Here is an 18221-nt window from a genome sequence, read left to right as displayed (position 1 = left end):
GGCCGGGCCGGGCGAGCCCCGCCAGTTCATCTGCAACGAGTGCGGCAAGAGCTTCTCGTGGTGGTCGGCGCTCACCATCCACCAGCGCATCCACACGGGCGAGCGGCCCTACGCGTGCCCGGAGTGCGGCCGCCGCTTCAGCCAGAAGCCCAACCTGACGCGGCACCGGCGCAACCACACGGGCGAGCGGCCCTACCTGTGCGCCGCGTGCGGCCGCGGCTTCAGCCAGAAGCAGCACCTGCTCAAGCACCAGCGCGTGCACCGGGGGGCCCTGGCGCCCACCCCCAGCGCCAAGGACCCGGCGCTTTAGTGCGCCTCGGACCCAAGCGGACTCGTGGGGGCGGGAGGGGATGTCTGTGGGGGTGCGCGTGGCCAGGAACGGTGGCTCCTACGACCCCAGGGGGTAAACCCCCGTCAAAAGGCGATTTCCTCCAGGCTCCGAAGGCTAGAGAACAGAATTCCAGTAGCAGCCCAAAGGGGGCAGGTAGAGGTCCCAGTGTGGGCTCAGGGAGGACGTGAGACGAAGCATCCCTCACTCAGGAGGCCGGATGTGTCCGTCTGTCCCTCGGAGGTGGGAGGGAGGTGGGGAATGGCCCAGGGCTGGACTGATTGTCCCATGCAGGCTGCCGGACGGCCAGAGGCCAGTCTAGTGCGGGCGGTTTTAACAGACGCGCTGGTATAGCAAGGACAGAAGCCAAGCAGTCGCGGCTGAGGAGGGTCAAGCACAGCCCCAATGTCAAGGGCAGTGCCTGGCACTTAATGGCCATTCAGTGCATATGTTTGGAAGGACTGAATGGCTCTGCGGTCCTTCTCAACCCTGAGTGCCCCAAAGCCCAGGGTGCTGCCACAGCGGGCTGGACGTTGGGACTGGTATGGGTGTGGTGGCCGGACTGGCACGAGAGGGGTGGGTGGCAGCTGAGGTTCAGTAGCTTGGGGAGGGGCCCACAGCAGGAAAAGAAGCCCTCGTGTGGCGCTCCCAGTGGCCGTCACTGACTTGGATCCTTCTCAATGTCAGTGTTGCAGAAGAGAAAAACATGAAGGATGGACTGTCTCACGTCGTCTCACTGTCCTTTGTAAGCTGCCCTTTCGGAACTCTAGGTCTGTGTGTGCTCTGAGGCATCCATTTGCCCCCAGGACCGGGACAGGGAGCTCGACCTTGAGCGTAGCAGCTCCCCGTGCCTGGTTCTGGCTGGGGGTGGGGGGCAGTACTCTCCTGCCCTCTCCAAGCCATTTGGTATCTTCCCACATGCCCTCCTCTACTTCTGGTCCCCAGGGGTCCCTTCCAAAACAAGGATGCGGGGCTCCAGGCTGGGCCTCTGGAGGGGAGGGTGGGTGTTGGGGCACTAGGGCTGGAGAGCTGGGAGGTGGGAGGAAAAAGAGGGGACCCTAGCATTCTGTAGGAGGACGGACTGTGCCTGCCTGTGTCCCAGGGGCCCGCCGGTTTCTCTGAACTCGAGGAAGTGCTACCTGTTTTCCAGGAGCTGCCGGATTTAGCCCGGCTTCTGGCCACCACGTTGTCAGGTCCTGTTGAATATCCCCTCACCCGGCAGGAGCTCTGATTATTGTAGCATCATGGGAAGACCTGTGGAGGCGACGGGGTTTACTTGGGTTAACGGGGGCACCGGTAACGGTCAGCGCTCAGCCGGGCTGCCCAACTGGTCCAGGTCTTCCATTGTGAACGCTGCTGTGTGGAATCTCCCACTGGGCGAGCTGGGCCCGGTTGTTGGCACGGATGTGAGAGTTGGGCTCTCAGCCCAGCAGGGTTCTTCTAGGCGCTAGGCGCTGCCCTACCTCCCTTGTAATGCCTGCCCCCTCCTGCAATTCCTGTCCCAGGCTGCCCTGCTCAGGGAGGCCAAGGGCCCGGGATCTCAGCAACACCTACTTGAAACACGGGGAGAGTTCGGGAGTCATCTGCTTCTTCCACTTTGCCACTCAGAAAATCCTGAGGCCAACTCCAGCAAAGCCCACCTCCTCCAGGAAGGCGTCCCGGAGTACCGTTCCTGCATTAGAAGGCTGCTGTCAGGAAGGACAGCAGCCTGTGAGACCCTGGAGCCCTGTCAAATCAGGTGCCTGAGGGGCAGTGCAGGCAGACGGTGAAGGCCTCAGTCAGATGGGAGTTTCTGTACAATAGAACGGGCCGTTGTCCACAAAGGCCTGTGTTTGATGGCCAAGTCAATCAAACAGCTGTGTTGCTAGGGGTTAACGAGGTCTAATTGCAGCTTTCTTCCCCGTGCACATTCATGAGGCTGTCCGTTCACTAACCCGAGGTGACCGGTCCTCACAAGTGAGTGCTTTGGGTCACAAGGGGGACAGGGTGCCATTAGAGCAGAGAGGTACTGCGATGCTTGCCCCATGGACCAGGTCAGGGGAGGGCAAACCGGTTCACTAAACAAGCCTACTGTGTGCCAGGCGCTGTGCCAAACTGGAGTGACGCTGTGGGCCACCACAACAGAGTGCCATGGGCCGGGGGCTGAAACAACGGACGTGTATTTGCTCACGGTCTGGAGGCTGGGAGTCCAAGATCAAGGGGCTGGCAGATTTAGTTCCTGGTGAGGGCCCGCTTCCTGGCTTGTAGACAACCACCTTCTCTCTGTGTCCTCACACGGTGGGGACAGGGGAGCGTCTCTTCCTTTTCTCACAAGGACGCTAATCTCGTCAGGAAGACCCCAGTCTCACAACCTCACTGAAACCCAACTGCCTCCCGAAGGACCTGTCTCTGAATGCCATCACCTGGGGGGCGGGTCAGGGCTTCGATATGTGAATTTGGAGGGGGACGCAATTCAGCCAATAGCAGTCAGGGCCCCTCTCCTTGAGGAGTTCATGAACCTTCGTGGAAAATCACTGATACACACGTAGCTCAGAACAATCTGTACGGCCAGCTCTTGAAGAGCAGCCCCCAGCCCCCTTACTAAAGCTTCCTTGTTCATCATGTCACTTAGCCTCACTGCGGGTCGGTGACCGTGGCAGGGCAGTGATCCGGGAAAGCGGGATGTTGCAGAGGGACTTGTCCGCCAGGTCGCGTTTCAAGTTACGAACTAAGGGCAGGTGCCAGGCCTCCTGTTAGCCAAGCCCCTTCCACTGTCCCGACCCCAGGCTTCTCCCAGGGTGGCCTGGATCGTCAATTTCCATATTCATCCCCGCTCATTTTGGAAGAATAAAACTAGGCCAGGGAATACTCAGGAAACGTCATGTCATAAAATCAGACAAGGAAGGAGGTCAGGTCTATCCTAGTGGCTTACACTCCCGAATACTCTAGAGCATGCGGAGAGAAAAGAGTTCCACGGGGGAACAGAAGACAACCACCAGCCAGTCAGGATCTTAAAAGACTACTGTCCACATCCAGGTAAGTGCAGGTCTGCGGCAGGGACCCCGCAGTCAAGCTTCCAACGGGCCAGATGAGCTTGGTGGAGCTGGGGTTTCTGGAAGTGCCTGCATCATCCTCGTGTTAGAAGCAGGCTGGGAGCTAAGAATAATGACCCCGGAGCTTGGAAAATGGTGGTTCTTTGGCAAGCAACATAAGCTCCCAGTCGGGAGTCAGCCGGCAGGGGGGCAGCCTCCTCAGGAGAGTTTGGCTTCCTGCTGCCCAGCCCCAGGGAGTTGCCCCAGGGAGAATAGGCTGGAAACCCTCTTAGCAGGTGCACCCACAGGGAGGCCGCGGGACCAGCAGGGACTTGGTAGCTCCTGGTGGGTGTGGGGGATGCTTCTGAGACCTTTTCCTTTTATCAAGTCGTCTGGCAAAACAAACAAAAAAATGACCTTTTGGCAAGAGGAGGAGTGTTGCGGCTGGAAACTGTGTTCTCACATGGCAGTGTTCTTACTGGATCGTGGCAGAGAAGAGAGAGAAACGAATGGTATCCTAGAGCTTGTCTTTTGGGTTCAAAAGACAGTGGTGTCTCCTAGGTTACTCAGATCTGGAAGGAGGGGTGCGCTATCCGGTAGAACTTCCTGTGATGATGAAAACATGCCATAGCTGTGCTGTCCGATACCCTAGCCACCAGCCACCTGTGGCTACTGGCTACTTAAAATGTGGCTTGTGAGGCTGAGAAGCAGAATTTAAAATGTTGTTTTATTTTAATTGATTTAAATGGCCACACGTGGCAGTTGGACAGTACAGTCCTAGGAGTAATGCTCCTCCCGAGAAGGGGTAGAAATGTTGTGTCTCTCTCCCTGCCACCGCGTAAATCTAGAAAGAGCTTTCCTTTGTTGTTGGGAGTAGTGGACAGAGTCAGAGAGTTCTGGGGCGGACTTCTGCCTTTCCCACGTATGCTATGGGACCCCGTGCAAATAGCCTGTGGGAGAGCATATAGTATAGTGCCTGGCACACAGCAAGCGCTCAATAAATAGCAGCTCCAGTCGTCACGTTGATAAACTCCATGTGTGGCTACCTGCACAGCATTTGTACAAGTGGACGTTTATTGTGGAAAGAGAAGAATGGGCTTTTCCCCAGAGCGCCATCCCGTAAGGAGGGAGTCGCCACCTGTGTTAAGTAGGCCAGCTGCAAGTTTAAGGGCTTGGCTGAGTTGATCATAGGTCACATCTTGGGTTTTAGTGTCAAGGAAAGAGAAACTTTGGGTGCAGGTGACACTGCGCACCCACAGCCCCCCATCTCTGAACGGGGGTCGGCGGGCTCTCCCAGCCCCCAATGCTGGGGCCGTAGCCTTCCCTGCAACCCCGCCCCCCCCCCCCAATTCCTTACAAGACATCAGCACACTGGCTAGCTGGAGGGGGGTGGGCATCTCTTCTCTCCACGCTCCCAGATGGAGCTTGCAGAACTACATTCATTCATTCAACAGAGATTGACTGAGGAGCTATTATATGCTGGGCGCTTGGGATGCAGAGATGCCAAAAACATGGTCCCTGCCCTTTGAGGCTCACAGCCCGGTGGGAACACAAAGGTGTGCTAAATCCCAACTGGAAGTCAGCACAAGGTGCTTTGGAAGGGGATGTTAGTGACCGCTGTCCAATTTGGGGGAGATGGGAGGAGCTAGTGAGGGGGGAAGTGGTTGCCCAGCTGAGCAGGAAAGCCCTGGGGACAGAGCCCAGAGCAGGAGAGCTGGAGGAAGGCCCCTCGGGTACTGCAGGAGCAAGCAGGGGGGTGATTGTCCACCTAGTAAGCCCCAGGCGAGTGGAAGGGCCCTGAGCAGGGCTCTACTCACAGCGGGGGGCCACAAGCCTGCGGGTCACTTTGGCTGTGAGCAGCCTAGGCCTTTGTTAGGGTCCAGTGTCCGGCTGTCACAAGAGCCTGGTGGAGCCGCGGTGATTGCCGTGCCGGCCACTAGCCCTGCCTGTGTAAAGAGGCATGGCTTCCTCTGCAAAATGTCTCCACATCTCCTTTCTATTGTGTTCGTCGCAGCACATGAGAATGGTGAGGGAGGGGTGTCTGTTGTGGGGGGGGGGTGGTTTGCATGTGTATGAAACCAGAGAAATGAGGTGACTCAGCAGAAATCACACGTTGGCAGAGCAGAGAGTGGAGGCCTCCGGGATCCCCTGGCCCTTGGCACTGACAAGGTGGGTGTTAGGTGGCATTGTCTCCCTCCTACGCCCATCCCCCCACCGTGTGCCTTTCCTGTCCTTTCCATTTTGGCACAGCTTACTTAGAAAGTGCTGCTAAAAATATGGGTGGCATCCTCAGGTATAGTGTTGTTGCTGCTTTTGAGAAACCTGGTCATTTACCAAGTGTCCCCATTTGTCCTGTAGCCTGCAGAAGAGATGAAAGCTGGTTGCTTTGGCAGGTGACAACTTTTGCAAAGGGAGCTGGAGAGCTGGGAGGTGTGGCTGTCCCCCCTCCCCCCCCCAGCCCCCAAGCAAAGCGCCAGCCCCTGGGTAGAGCGTGGGTATCAGTTATCAGTGGTTAAGGGGTCTTTTGTCAACGCCATGGGCACATCTATCCTGGTGGATTCATTTCTTTTGGCTTCCCAGAATTCCCTCCCTGTTGCTTCTATTTTAAATACCAACGTCCTTGGGATGTCTAACTCATGAAGTCCCGCATACTTCAGTGAGTTGCTACAAAAGCAGCACGGAGGGGGTGGGGTCGGGGTGGGTCCTCGAGAGGCTGAGGGTGGCGGGATGGACCTGCTGGGATGCACTCACTGGTCCACAGAGCGGGATGTGAAAGCAGGCAGGCCTGATCTTCAGGTGTGGTGTTGAGAATAAGGGATTGAGTTTATTTCCAGCCCCCCCCCCCCCCCCCGGAATTCTACGATTCCCAGGCTTTGAGGGTGGAGTGGCAGGGGCGACCTCACGGGGCTGGGAGGCCTGTGTCTCCCACAGCCCCTCCTCAGGGATGGCGCCACCCCAGCTGTCACATCCACCATCTGTTGTAAGGAGCTCTGCCCGGGCCCCAGCTGGCAGCTACCGGGGGTTACAGAGAAAAAGGCTACTTGATGTTCCTCTTAGCACTTTTAACTTAAAATCGCTTTCCCTTCCAGCCTCAGTGTCTTGATCTATGAGATGTGAATTCTGAGGCACTTTCTCACTCTGGACAAGATTATTTCCAATCACGATCATCACACCCTGTTTCTGTTTGGGGTTTGGTACCAGGGTGGTGCGGGGGACAGTGAGCTGGGTGGTGGCCCTGTCTTCCCATCTGGGCTCGGCCGCTTAGAGCGTTGGGTCTCCAGGGAAGCTCTCTGTATTTCAATTTTATTTTATTTTCCCATCTATAAAATAGGATAATGATACTTGTGTAACATACACGGCACGTGGTTATTGGAAGGCTCCCACGAGACAATAAATGGGAAAAGGCTTTGTAAAAAGAAAAGTAATGTATAGGTAAGCGGTATTATTATTGAAGGACAGTTGAAAGCTTCAATTCAGCCCAGGCCTGTCTAAAAGGGTGTGATACGTGGCTCTTTTATGGGATATCTTTTTTTTTAAATTTCTTTTTAATGTGTATTTATTTTTGAGAGAGAGAGAGAGAGAGAGAGAGAGAGAGAGAGAGAGAGAGAGAGAACAAGCAGGGGAGGAGCAGAGAGAGAGGGAGACACAGAATCTGAAACAGGCTCCAGGCTCTGAGCTGTCAGCACAGAGCCCGACGCGGGGCTCGAACTCAAAAACCGGGAGATGGTGACCTGAGTCGAAGCCGGAGGCTCAACCGACTGAGCCACCCAGGCTCCCCTATCTTTTTTTTTTTTTTTTTTTTTATGTTTATTCATTTTTGAGAGCATGCAAGCAAGGAGGGGCAGAGAGAGGGGAGCAGAGGAGCCCAGGCGGGGCTCTGCGCCGACAGCAGAGAGCCCAGTGTGGGGCTCCAACTCAGAACCGTGAGAGCATGACCTGAGCTGAAGTCCAGGCCCCTCCGGGATACCTTTTATGGGATATCTTTGGTCAGATCGGAATGAGACCAATTCTGAGGAGGTGGGGACAGTAGGGGTATCACTTCTTCCTTGCTGCCAGCCGTCCTGGTGGCATAAACCGGGCCACAGAGTAGGGGGAGGCTTTCGCAACCCCGTCAGCCGGGGCAGCTCTGATTCCGCCCCTTCGATGGCTGTCTCCCAGACACCCCGCGCAGAGAGGCTGCGCAGCAGGGGCTCCTGCCTTCACCCCCTGCTCTCTCTTGCAAGCAAAGGCTTAAACCGCCAGCGCCCCAGACCCTTCCGGCTTCCTGGGGGCAGATCGTGGGCCCGGCCTGGGTAGCGCTGTTTCGGGATGACGGAGATGGGGATGAGGCTCTTGCTGCTGGACTGGGGCCTCGGGGGGATCCGGCGATGGGAACGGCCGAGGCCGGGGGCGGGGAAGTTGGGGTGACCCGCCCGGCGGGGCTTCCGGCTCCCGAAGCGGCTCCCGTCGGCTTCCCTCTCCTGCCCGCGCGGGCGCAGCGCTCGCAGCCCTCCTTTTTCCGCCAGCCAGGTCGTTGGCGAGTTAGACCTCCCAGCCTCACGGGGCTGCTGTGCGGCTGCGGCGACGCTGGCGACTGCGGCGCTGCGGCGGAGACGGAGGGCTCGGGAGGCGGCGCCACGTGAGTCCCGGGCCGCCGGGGCTGGGGCCGCGGCGGGAGATTACCGTATTTATCGAGGCCAGTGCCGGACCCTTGGGGGCGGGTCACTGCGGGCGCGCTACCGTATTTGCCGGGAGCCGCGCAGAGCCTTTCCGGGAGCGGGGAGCGCCGCGACTTAATTGCGTATTTATCCAGGGTCGCGTGGTTCTCCCGGGGGGCGCCGCGGGAGCTGGGGGTGGGGGTGGGTCGCATCCGTGGCCCGAGGAGGCCGGGCCTTGCAGCGACGTGGGGTGGGTTGCGGCAGCAGGGTGGGAGGCCTACGTCTTTTCGTGGGGGCGAGGTTGCGACGCAGAGTTTCCCATATTTCTCCTGGGTCGCTCTGGCCCCGGGAGTCGGCCCGGTTGTGGGTGCGGAGGTCGGGTGGGTGGGGTCAGCTCTTTTGATTAATGCAGCAGTTTGATAAGGAGGCCGGTGCGGGAGGCTGGCCGTCTTTATGGGGGCGAGGGAGAAGGGGCGCGGGAGTCGCTGCGGGAGAGTTACCGTATTTGCGCTGGGCAGCGCAGACTCTAGAGGAGAGAGCCACTGCTGGAGACCGGAGGAGCAGGGGCGCAGCCTGGGCTGTGAGTGCGGGAGGGGATGGAGGAACTTGGGGGAGAAGAGGGGGCCGTGGCTTTAGACCCTCTCCGTAGTGGGGTCCTTGGTGGGAGATACATGCCGGGGAGAGCGAGGAGGCTGTCCAGGGACAAGGCCAGGCTGAGATTGGCCGAGGGGACCGTGATGGTCTGTCTTTGCAAATGTCAGTGCAGCTGGCGGGCTGAGAGCCTCGTGGGTGGGGTCCAATGCAAGTAGTACTGGTCCCCTTCTCCAGGGTGGGTGTGTGTTCCACCCTGGCCTCAGGGTAGGGGGAGAAAGAAGGGGGATCTCTGAGACCCCACTCTGCAGATAGATCGACTGAGGTTGTAGTGAACAGTGAGATCTGGAAGTGTAGAGAAGGCCTGCATGGAGGTCTAGGTCCCTGATGGGGGTGGAGGACCGCAGGGGAGTGCCGGCTCAGCCTGCTCTGGGGCAGGCCTCAGTGCTCTGCAGGAACAGGAGCCCTAGGCTTTTATTGGGGGGGGGGGGGGGGGCGTGGGAGGAGTGGTTGCAGACAGGGTTGTACAGGAGCAGTGGCCCTTTGGGTGATCTAGAACTCTGCAGTGGTCAGGATAGTGGTGGTCTTGTACATGCGTGTGTATTTTGAGGGGAGTTTAGCTGGTGACCAGCTGGCACATTGAGAAGAGCTTTTGACAGTGAGTCAGGAAACTTAGGGCCTAGTCCGAGCTCACCTTGTGCGACCTTGGGCAAGTAAGGTGACCTCACTGTGCCTCCGTTACCCGGTCTATAAAGTAGGGCTCAATAAGCCCTGTTCCTTCCTTGGGGTTGCTGTGAGGACAGTGGGAAACAATTTAAGAGACCACGGTGCTATGGGGAAGAGAATCCTTAGAACCAGCATGAATGGAATGGAGCCGAACTTGGGGGTGTTTGCTGAGCCTCGGGGTCAGGCTTCCGTGTCTTGGGGATGCTAAGAGGAATCAAGCTGAGACCAGCACCGCCCCTCCCCCGGCCCCCCAGGGAAGGTCACCCTCCCTTTCAGTGATTTGCAAACCTTTTGCAGGCATGCCACATTTTGATAAACAAAGAGCTGCTGCCTTTAATGTTTAATTGAGATTACTTTCAAGTGTACAGGGTTTTTGTTTTGTTTCTTCTTTTACGCTTTTCAAAAATATCTGTGAGCCACCGGTGACCCCATCCCTCCCTCCAGATTGGGGATGCACCTACCTATCCCCTCCCTCCTTGAGATGCTGGTTGGAGAGATAAGACATATGCAGGTGCTAAGTTGTAAGACTAGAAGCCCCTGGATATCACCCGTTGGCATTTATTCAGTACTTTGTGTGGCAGGTTGGGTGCTTGCTGTTGGGGATAAAAGAAGGAGGCGGCTCTGTCCTTAAGGCATCACCGGGCCAGGGCTTTGTGATGACTGAGGGTCATAAGGTTGGGCCGTAGGGCTCAGGAGGGGCTGGAGGGGTCAGGGAAAGGTTCTAGCAGGAGGTGAACTTGAGAAAGGCCTTAAGGAGGGGCAGGGTGTGATTAAAGGGTAGAGGAGAAAGAAGGGCTTTCCAGCAGGGGAACGCTGGCCTGAACAACACTGTAGAGGGGTGGCTGCTGAAGTTGTGGGAAGCCAGTTCAAGGTCCAGTGTCCCTGAGGTTGGGGGCCGGCTGATCCTTGGATCCCCCCACCCCTGACTCCTCTCTCTGCTTCTGCCTCCCCAGGGACTGGTGACTGCGGCTGGAAGTGCCCATGACAGAGCTGGCGTCCTCGGGGGGCGGGTCCCCTGCGGGGGACGGGGAGGAGGGTCTGGGGGACGAGCGAGGCCTGGTCATCCACCACCCCGCGGAGGAGCAGCCTCACCGCTGCCCACTGTGCGGCCAGACCTTCTCGCAGCAGCCCAGCCTGGTGCGCCACCAGAAGGCACACGCTGGGGTGGGCCGCGCGGCCGCCTTCGTGTGCCCCGAGTGCGGCAAGGCCTTCAGCGTCAAGCACAACCTGGAGGTGCACCAGCGCACGCACACCGGCGAGAGGCCCTTCCCCTGCCCGGAGTGTGGCCGCTGCTTCAGCCTCAAGCAGAACCTGCTCACGCACCAGCGCATCCACAGCGGCGAGAAGCCGCACCAGTGCGCGCAGTGCGGCCGCTGCTTCCGCGAGCCGCGCTTCCTGCTCAACCACCAGCGCACCCACGCGCGCATGCCCGCACCGCACCCGCGCCGCCCCGGCGTGTTCGGGGAGCGGCGGCCCTACTTCTGTGCCCGCTGCGGCAAGAGCTTCGCGCGCGAGGGCTCGCTCAAGACCCACCAGCGCAGCCACGGCCACGGGCCCGAGGGCCAGGCGGCCCATTTAGGCCGCGTGCTATGATGCGCGCCAGGCCTGCCGCCGCCGGTTTCCTGCCCCAGAGCCGCGTCCGTGACTCCAGGAGATGGCGCTGGGCTGCGGCCCCCGTTCTGGATTTGATCCTGAGAGACGGGGAGGGCTGGCTTGGGGTCTTGAAGGAGTGGGCCGCTGCCCCGCTTGGGCCGCCTCTTTCCGAGTCTTCACCCTACCGCTGGTCGTCCACAGCTGCTTTAGGCCCCTGCATTGGTTTTCCTCCTCTGGCTCACCCGGCCTAGAGTAGGTGAGACCTAAGGTTTGGCCCGGTCCCCTCTCAGGCCTGGGCAGGGGTTGGGGTCAGGGGCAGGCAGGGAAGGTGGGGTGAACTGGGCTCTGGGTGTATGACAAGCTTCTTACTAGATCTTCTTTCCCAGAATGTCAGAGTTGAAAGTCACCTGGAGAGGGCTGCTCTCCACAGTCCCCAGACCCACCCACCCCCTACCCCCTCCACACCCAAGGTCTCCTGACTCCAACACTTACTATCTGGTGTACTTGAGAAATCATTGCACTTTATGACTCAGTTTGTTCATCTGTTTAAGTTGTGTTTAAGAGGGACTTCTCCCTGGGATATTGTGAGGATTGTAGTCAATATTACTAGATAAAAGAGGGTGACAGCGCTGGTCTGGAAACATTTATTGAGCACCCCAGTGTGCCACGCACAGTGCTGTGCTCTTGGGAGGAGGCACTGACACAAAGCCTTGTCATCTGAGGGGTGACACTTGGTACACACACAGGTGATGCAGGCTATCCTAGTGGACAAACTATAACGTATTCTGGGAGGTGGGGGAGGTGATTGGTGTCACCCAAAGTGTTTGATGGCTTGAACTGGGTCCGGGGGATGAATAGAGGTTCTCTAGGGAGAGCAAGGGGGTGTGGGGTTTCTGAGGTGGGGGTCAGATAGAGGAGGCCCATATGTGCCCTACAAAGGACTTTGTGGCCATAAAGAGAGGACACCAAGATGTTTAATGGGAAGAGCGTGGTGATCTCAGACATATGGTTCAAGGGGTAATGCACGCACTGTGAGGACAGGTCAAAGTGGGGTGAGCAGGAGGCTCCAGCATTGTGGGGTCATCTGGGCAAGAGAAAATGAGGCCCCTAGCTAAGAGGCTTGACCAAGGGGGAGAGCCAGGACTGTCTCCCAGGCTCCTGATTCCAAGTTGGTGCTCTGAAGCAGAGGCTTCTTCAGCCATTTGGCAGGTGAACAAACAGGCTCACCCAAGCTTGCCCCAAATCTCACTTAGTACTCACTTAGTACTTAGTACTGTGGTGTCACAGTGCAAGCCTGGCCCCCAAGACCCTTCATCTCTATTTCACTGCCCACAAGAGAAGCTCTTACTGGCGGGAAAATGGAGTGTGGAGGTTGTGGGGATGTGACAAGATCCCACGTGGTAGGATCCTGGGCAGGGGCGCCCCTGGGTGCCCGAGGGGGTCTTGGAATCCACAGTAGCAGGTTGGGAGGAAGGGAGCTGGGGGCGTCGGAGGGGACCTGCACTCACAGAGCCCTTGCTCTGTGCCCAGCCTTTGCCACCACCTTGCTAGGTGCTGGAGACCTGTCCCTGCCCTCTGCCCTTCCTTAGAGTTTGTGGCTCCTTGGACATCAGTGGCCCTCGGCCTGCCACCAGGTGGCTGCTGCAGTGTGGACTAGTATTTGGTGGCAGAGATGAAGAGATTAATCTGGGACCTGGGACATCTGGAGCCCACATGCCCTAACCCCAAGTTGTCTCAGGGGTTCATGGGATTGATAATCCTGGAGTGCTCTGTAGGGGGCTAAAAGGACTGGCTGAAAGCCTTGGACAAGTGCAGGGTGGCCCCACAGACTCCTCCCGCCTAGCCCCAGAGAGGTGACTGAGGGGTGGCTGGGCAGGGCCGTGTCAGAGCCCCAGACCTGACCCTCGTCTCTTTGTCTCCATGAACAGATGTGGAGTGGGCAGGACCTCTGGGCAGTGTGTGAGGCACATCTGGGCACAGAGTCTAGGAATGGGGCCCTCTGGGGCCCTGCCCACCGGCATGAGGACATGTCCCCTAAGAAGACCTACCTCGGGAGGTGCCCTGCAGAGGGGACTGATGCAGCCTGGAATTGGAGGCCGGTTCTGTGCCCCGGTGGAAAAACTCCCCGAACCAGTTGGGAGTCATGGCCAGAGAAGAGCTCGTCCTGGCTGCCTGGCCACAGACTTCCACTCTCATGTGGCAGCAGGGACAGTGCCTGTGTGGAGAGCCAGCTTCTCTGCGCCTGCCTGGCCCATCAGAGACAGCAAGTAACTGGCCCAGGAGAACACAGCAAAGTCAGCAGGAGGCCTGGCTCTAGAGGCGAAGCCTTTCCCCCAGGTGTGAACCATACTTGCAAGGCTCCACTTTCCTTTCAGAGCAATGGTTCTTAAGACTTTGGGGGTGTGAAACCCTTGGGAAATCTAGCAAACGCTATGAACCTCCTCCCCAGGAAAACGCGCATACTCACGGAGACGGAGACACGAGAATCTACAAACAATGCCAGAGCTCCTGGACTCCTGGCTGAGAATCTCAGCCCCAGGACAGAACCTGCCACGCTTTCCTTACCTACGACAGATCCCTGGGTCGGGCCGCCCCACAAGTAGCATTTCTCCCTCCCCCTGCTGAACTTCCTTCCCTCACTCAGGAATAAAGAATTCTGAGGAGGGGACCCTTTTAGTCGCTCTCCTCCCAGGCCTCACGGGGCCTCAGGCTCCTGGAACCTCTCTTCCCTTCCACAGACATTGCTGGAGGCTCTCTGGGCTGGGTTTGCTCTTCTCTGATTTGGGGTGCTTGCTCTGGCTGTTGGGTTTCACCATGCCCAGGATCCCTGGCCCGGGCTCTGTCTGATCTCACCGTGAAAGTGGTGGGGAAAGCAGGGAGCTCCATGGTGTAGGCTGTGCGTGCCCTTGGGTCCACCCGGGGGGAGGGATCCTGCTTCCCAGCAGCCAAGCCTGTGCCACACCAGGTGTTTAGCCAGGACTGATGTGGGGAAGGCTGAGGGGGGAGACGGAGCTTGGCTCCTGGTGCCCGCCAGCTCTGGGGCCGAGGAGCTTTCCCGAGGTCCGTGCGTGGATGTGGAGGGGCAGAGGCTGGACCACCAGCAGGGAGAGGACTTCTGTTTCCACCCTGAGCGGGTTGGCCTGGAGCTCACTGGCCTCCCCAGAACGAACCACTCATCTGAAGAGGTGTGGCCGATTAGGGCTGGGCTGGGGTTTCGATGACCTCCAGATGCAGGTTCTACTTAGTGAAACCCTTGGGGGTGGGGAGAGGCCTGGAGCCATGGATTTAGATCAAATCCCAGCAATGGGAGTTGTGGGGGGCGCTGTGGAGCGTTCTGGTGGGAGGTCCTAGGGCCCAGCTGGGCTTTGGTCAGGGTTGTCTGGAGGCCCCCCTCCCCAGCTCCTGCCCTGGGATCTTGCCTGTCCCGTCTCCCTTGCAGCCTGCTGCAAATCTGCCGTAGGCCTCGTCCTGGAATAACAAACCGTGCTGGGGGAGATCAGAGAAACAGGAGGCGTTCTGCACTCCAGAAGCTTCCATTTGCTCTGATCCTTGGCCTGCCTGGAGGGAGCCTCAGGGAGGGAGCCTCCCTGCCGATCTCAGCTCACCTCCCTCCAGTCTAACCACGCAGCCCTCATGCGCTGTTGAAGCCTCTGCCTTCCCTGCCTCTGCCTTCCCTGGTATTGCTGTGAAATGCGCCCCTCCCCCGTCCTCCCCAAACCCACTTCTCCACCAGGACCTCCATCCTCTTTCTCTGAACGGTCCCTGTGTTAACACCGTCTCACCCTCGGGGGCACATGCCGCCTTGCACTCTGGCTTTCCATGCGTGTGCACGTGCGTATGTATGTGTGTGTGTGTGTGTGTGTGTGTGTTGAGTCTCCAGCTAGACTGTATGCTCCCTGAGGGCAAGGGACGTGCCATTTCCTCTTGAACCCCAACAGGGTCCAGCACAGGGCTGGGCTCATAACACTCAGGAAATACTTGTCTACTGGCTGATGGGTCAAGTGCTGGAGGCTGGAGGGTGGCTGGTGGTGGGAGGAGGTGGCGGGTGAGTTCACACGTGGGTTGTGTGTTCGTTTCACTGGGCTGTGAGCTGGCTCCCCTGGGGCACTAATGACTGTAGGAGACCTCAGGTCCTCCCCTACTTGGGCCAGTGGGACAGGAGGGATGCCCCCATGGCTACGCGGGAGTGCGTGTCAACGGTTGTCCAGGCTGGATATTTCCGTCGGTCACCGATAGCTGCCGGAGCTGACCAAGTGGAATAAATGTTCTCTCGACATCAGCTGGCTTGAGCAGTGGTCATTTGGGGCTCCGCCGGGAGCAGGGCGAAGGGCTCTATCTCTGCGCCCCTCGTGTCTCGAGGAGCTGTGTGCTATGGTTTGTCAAAGGTTATAGCAAGCAGAGCTCAAAACCACAGCAGTGAATAGTTTAGCTCCCCCCTCCCCTGCAATCTGGATGATGACTGCTATTTGGATTTGGGTAACGGATATTGGGGCCCCTTCAAGCAGCCTCGACTGTTTGCTCAGCTGAGAGTGAGTCCAGACCTGCTGAGAGCCTGCGCGGTGATCCCCATCACCTGGGGGCCTTGGCCAGCCACGTGTCTTTCCTGAGCTTAGTCTGCTTAGCTGTGACAGTCCTGTTGTTGCCAAAGCGCCGGCCCTGATCACAGCCCAGGCTCTCCCCAGCACCTTCTTTCTGTGTCCTCCTCTTCGTGACAGATTTGGGGCCGCATTGATGGCGTCTATCAGCCAAGGGAGGTCCTGAGTGCCAGTAACTCAAGGACGGGACCCGTGGAACCTGGGTTTGTTGGGGGTGGATCCGGCAGGACTCTTGTTGGACTCAAATTGACTAATGCCTACATGGGGAACTGCGGACTCAGGGGACAGAAATGCAGTGACTTGAGGGTGATAGTCGGGACCCAGCCTGTCCTGGGCTCTGCCCTCCCTCCTGGGGGCTGCCTCCCCAGCTCGCACCCAGGCTGGGAAGAAGCCCTCTGTCGGCCGAGGCCAGGTTTCTCCCCCAAAGGTCTGAACCAGTTGCAGGGCTGATGGGGCGGCAGAGGGCAGAGATCTGAATGGCCAGGCCCCGGGGCACACAGTGCCGCAGAGGGGTCAGCCCCCCTGGAGCCCGGGTCTGTGGGCAGGTGAAGGAGTGGTTGGTTCACCAGAGGACAACCAGACGGAGAGGCGGTGAGTGGGTTCCAGGTGGGCAGACCGACACCCTGTTACTGACCGGTGACATTGAGTCACCTGGGGGCTTGTTATGAATGCAAAATCGCAGCCCTGCTCCAGAATCTGAGAAACTGCATTTCAGTAGGATCCCCAGGCAGTTGCGTGTGTAGACACAGGTGCCCTGCACTGACACTTGCCCGCCTCTCTGAGGTGGGCCTCTGACTCAGACATGCCATCAACCCTCTGTCAAAAGGAAGAGACTGAGGGGCGCAGGGGAGGCTTAGTCGGTTACATGTCCGACTCTTGGTTTCGGCTCAGGTCGTGATCTCACGGTGTGTGAGTTCGAGTCCTGTGTTGGGCTCTGTGCTGACAGCTGCAGAGCCTGCTTGGGATTCTCTCTCCCTCTCTCTCTGCCCCTCACCCACTTGCTCTCTACCTCTCTCTCAAAATAAACTTTTTTTTTTTTTTTTTAAGAGGAGATTGAGACGTGGCATACCTCTGAGGCAGGCTTGTGGGTGTGGAGGCAAGATGCTGTCTCCACCAGGGTCCAGGGCCCCTGCCCGACCGCCCCCACCACGTGTGAGGCCTGGCGTGCACACCAGCAGCAAGCACCTATGCTGACCTGGCCTGCCCAACCTGGCTTTATGCGAATGTTTTGGCAGGAGAGAAAGGCCCAGAAAGTGGCCAGTCCTGGGTGAGGAAGCAGGTGGTTCACCCAGAGCGATTCCTCTACCTGGTCTGTATACCGCTCCCCATCTTCCCTCTCCCTCCATACGAGCCCCTTCCAAACGTGGCAAGGCCTCAATTTCCTTTTTGTAATGATGCCCAAGTGAGAGGACGTCTGCCCCGGGTGCGGCTGGTGCCATTTCAGATCCCCTTTCCAAGCTCTTGTGAGTGTGGGTGGCTAGTGGTTCATAGCTGGGTCGCCTGTAGGGCTGCCCCTCGCCAACCCCCACAGGGGGGCCAACTCTGAAGTGTAGTCCTGAGGGATCCGATGATGCTAGTTTCCAGCTGAGACCACATCACTGGCTCTTCTCCCCACCCAATCCTGCTTCCCACTCCCCTTTCTTCAGAGAGCACTTCGCAATAACACCTGTTCCCCTTGGATGGAATCCTTGCCTCAGGCTCTGCTTCTAGGGACCCGGGCCTAAGGAGATGTCTCTGGGGAATACAGGTTCAAAGCACCTTGCACACGCAAGAGACCACGACCAGTATCTTTATTCACTTCTGGGCGGTGCTGGTTACCTGTAGGTTTCCAGCAAAGAATTGTCAGTAGATTAACAGATTGGGGTGGCCATCTCCTTTGTGAGGGGCCAGGCCCGAGCCTTAAGCGCTGGTGTAACATCTCCTCACCAGCTGCTCTGAGGCCCCTCTCAACTGGAGACAAGGCAGAAGAATCTAGATCAAGGGTCAAGGGTTGGGGTCTAGGATAGCCCCATGGCTTTGGCCAGGATCCTTACCATTTTGAACCGCAGTTTTCTGATCCACGAAAAGAAGAGTGTGGAGTATCCACCCCCTGATGTTTCTTTTAGGGGTGAGATTCTATAGTTGGTTCCTGACTGCTCGTGTGGGCTCTATTGGGTTGCAAAGAGCAGAGACACTCTGTGTGGCAAGGCCTCATGAGATGCAAGGGGGCCCATGCACTGCCATGCCCCCCCAGGAGGGCATTCCTCTCCTTGGTCCCCACACTGTTCCTGGGACTCAGCCCTGCTCCTTCCTGTGGCTGCTCTCACCCTCTACCCTCTAGCAGATGCTTGTGGAATGAGATACTAATTTTGTTTTGTCTTTAGGCGACACCACTTGCTGCATTTTCTAGCAGCAGAGACAGAAAGACACCTTGGAGCAGACCTTTGTTTCTGGAAGGCCATCGGTTAAGCTCATGTCAAACAATTTCCCACTGCTAGTCTCAAACCAGCCTTGGACTTGGGCACAGACGCTTCAGGACAGCACATTAGCTGCTGTGTTTAACAGTAATCATCTTAATGGTTTTTTTTTTAATTTATTTTGAGAGAGAAGGAAAGAGAGAGAGAGAAAGGGGACATGGGTGGGGAGGGGCAGAGAGAGAGGGAGAGAGAGAATCCCAAGCAGGCTCCACGCTGTCAGCACAGAGCCTGATATAGGGCTCGAACTCATGAACTGTGAGATCATGATCTGAGCTGAAATTAAG

General features: G+C 57.9%; 1 protein-coding gene across 1 annotated transcript in view; it reads left to right on the top strand.

Annotated features, from left to right (window-relative positions):
- ZNF775 (zinc finger protein 775) overlaps positions 1 to 15165 on the top strand; it is a 34333-nt gene extending 19168 nt beyond the window's left edge. The window contains exons 4-8 of the mRNA XM_040473050.1: positions 7 to 309; positions 1016 to 1073; positions 7614 to 7957; positions 10256 to 11142; positions 12815 to 15165. Coding sequence (XP_040328984.1) covers positions 7 to 309; positions 1016 to 1073; positions 7614 to 7957; positions 10256 to 10886 — 1336 coding nt within the window. The 3' untranslated portion in view covers positions 10887 to 11142; positions 12815 to 15165. The remainder of the gene's footprint in view (positions 1 to 6; positions 310 to 1015; positions 1074 to 7613; positions 7958 to 10255; positions 11143 to 12814) is intronic.
- Positions 15166 to 18221: the final 3056 nt, after the last annotated feature.

Source organism: Herpailurus yagouaroundi, unplaced genomic scaffold (assembly GCF_014898765.1).
Source record: "Herpailurus yagouaroundi ecotype Mexico unplaced genomic scaffold, PumYag 100, whole genome shotgun sequence".
NCBI lineage: Eukaryota > Metazoa > Chordata > Mammalia > Carnivora > Felidae > Herpailurus > Herpailurus yagouaroundi.
The sequence above is the reverse complement of the archived record's forward strand: the minus strand, read 5'-3'. Positions and strand labels throughout refer to the sequence as shown.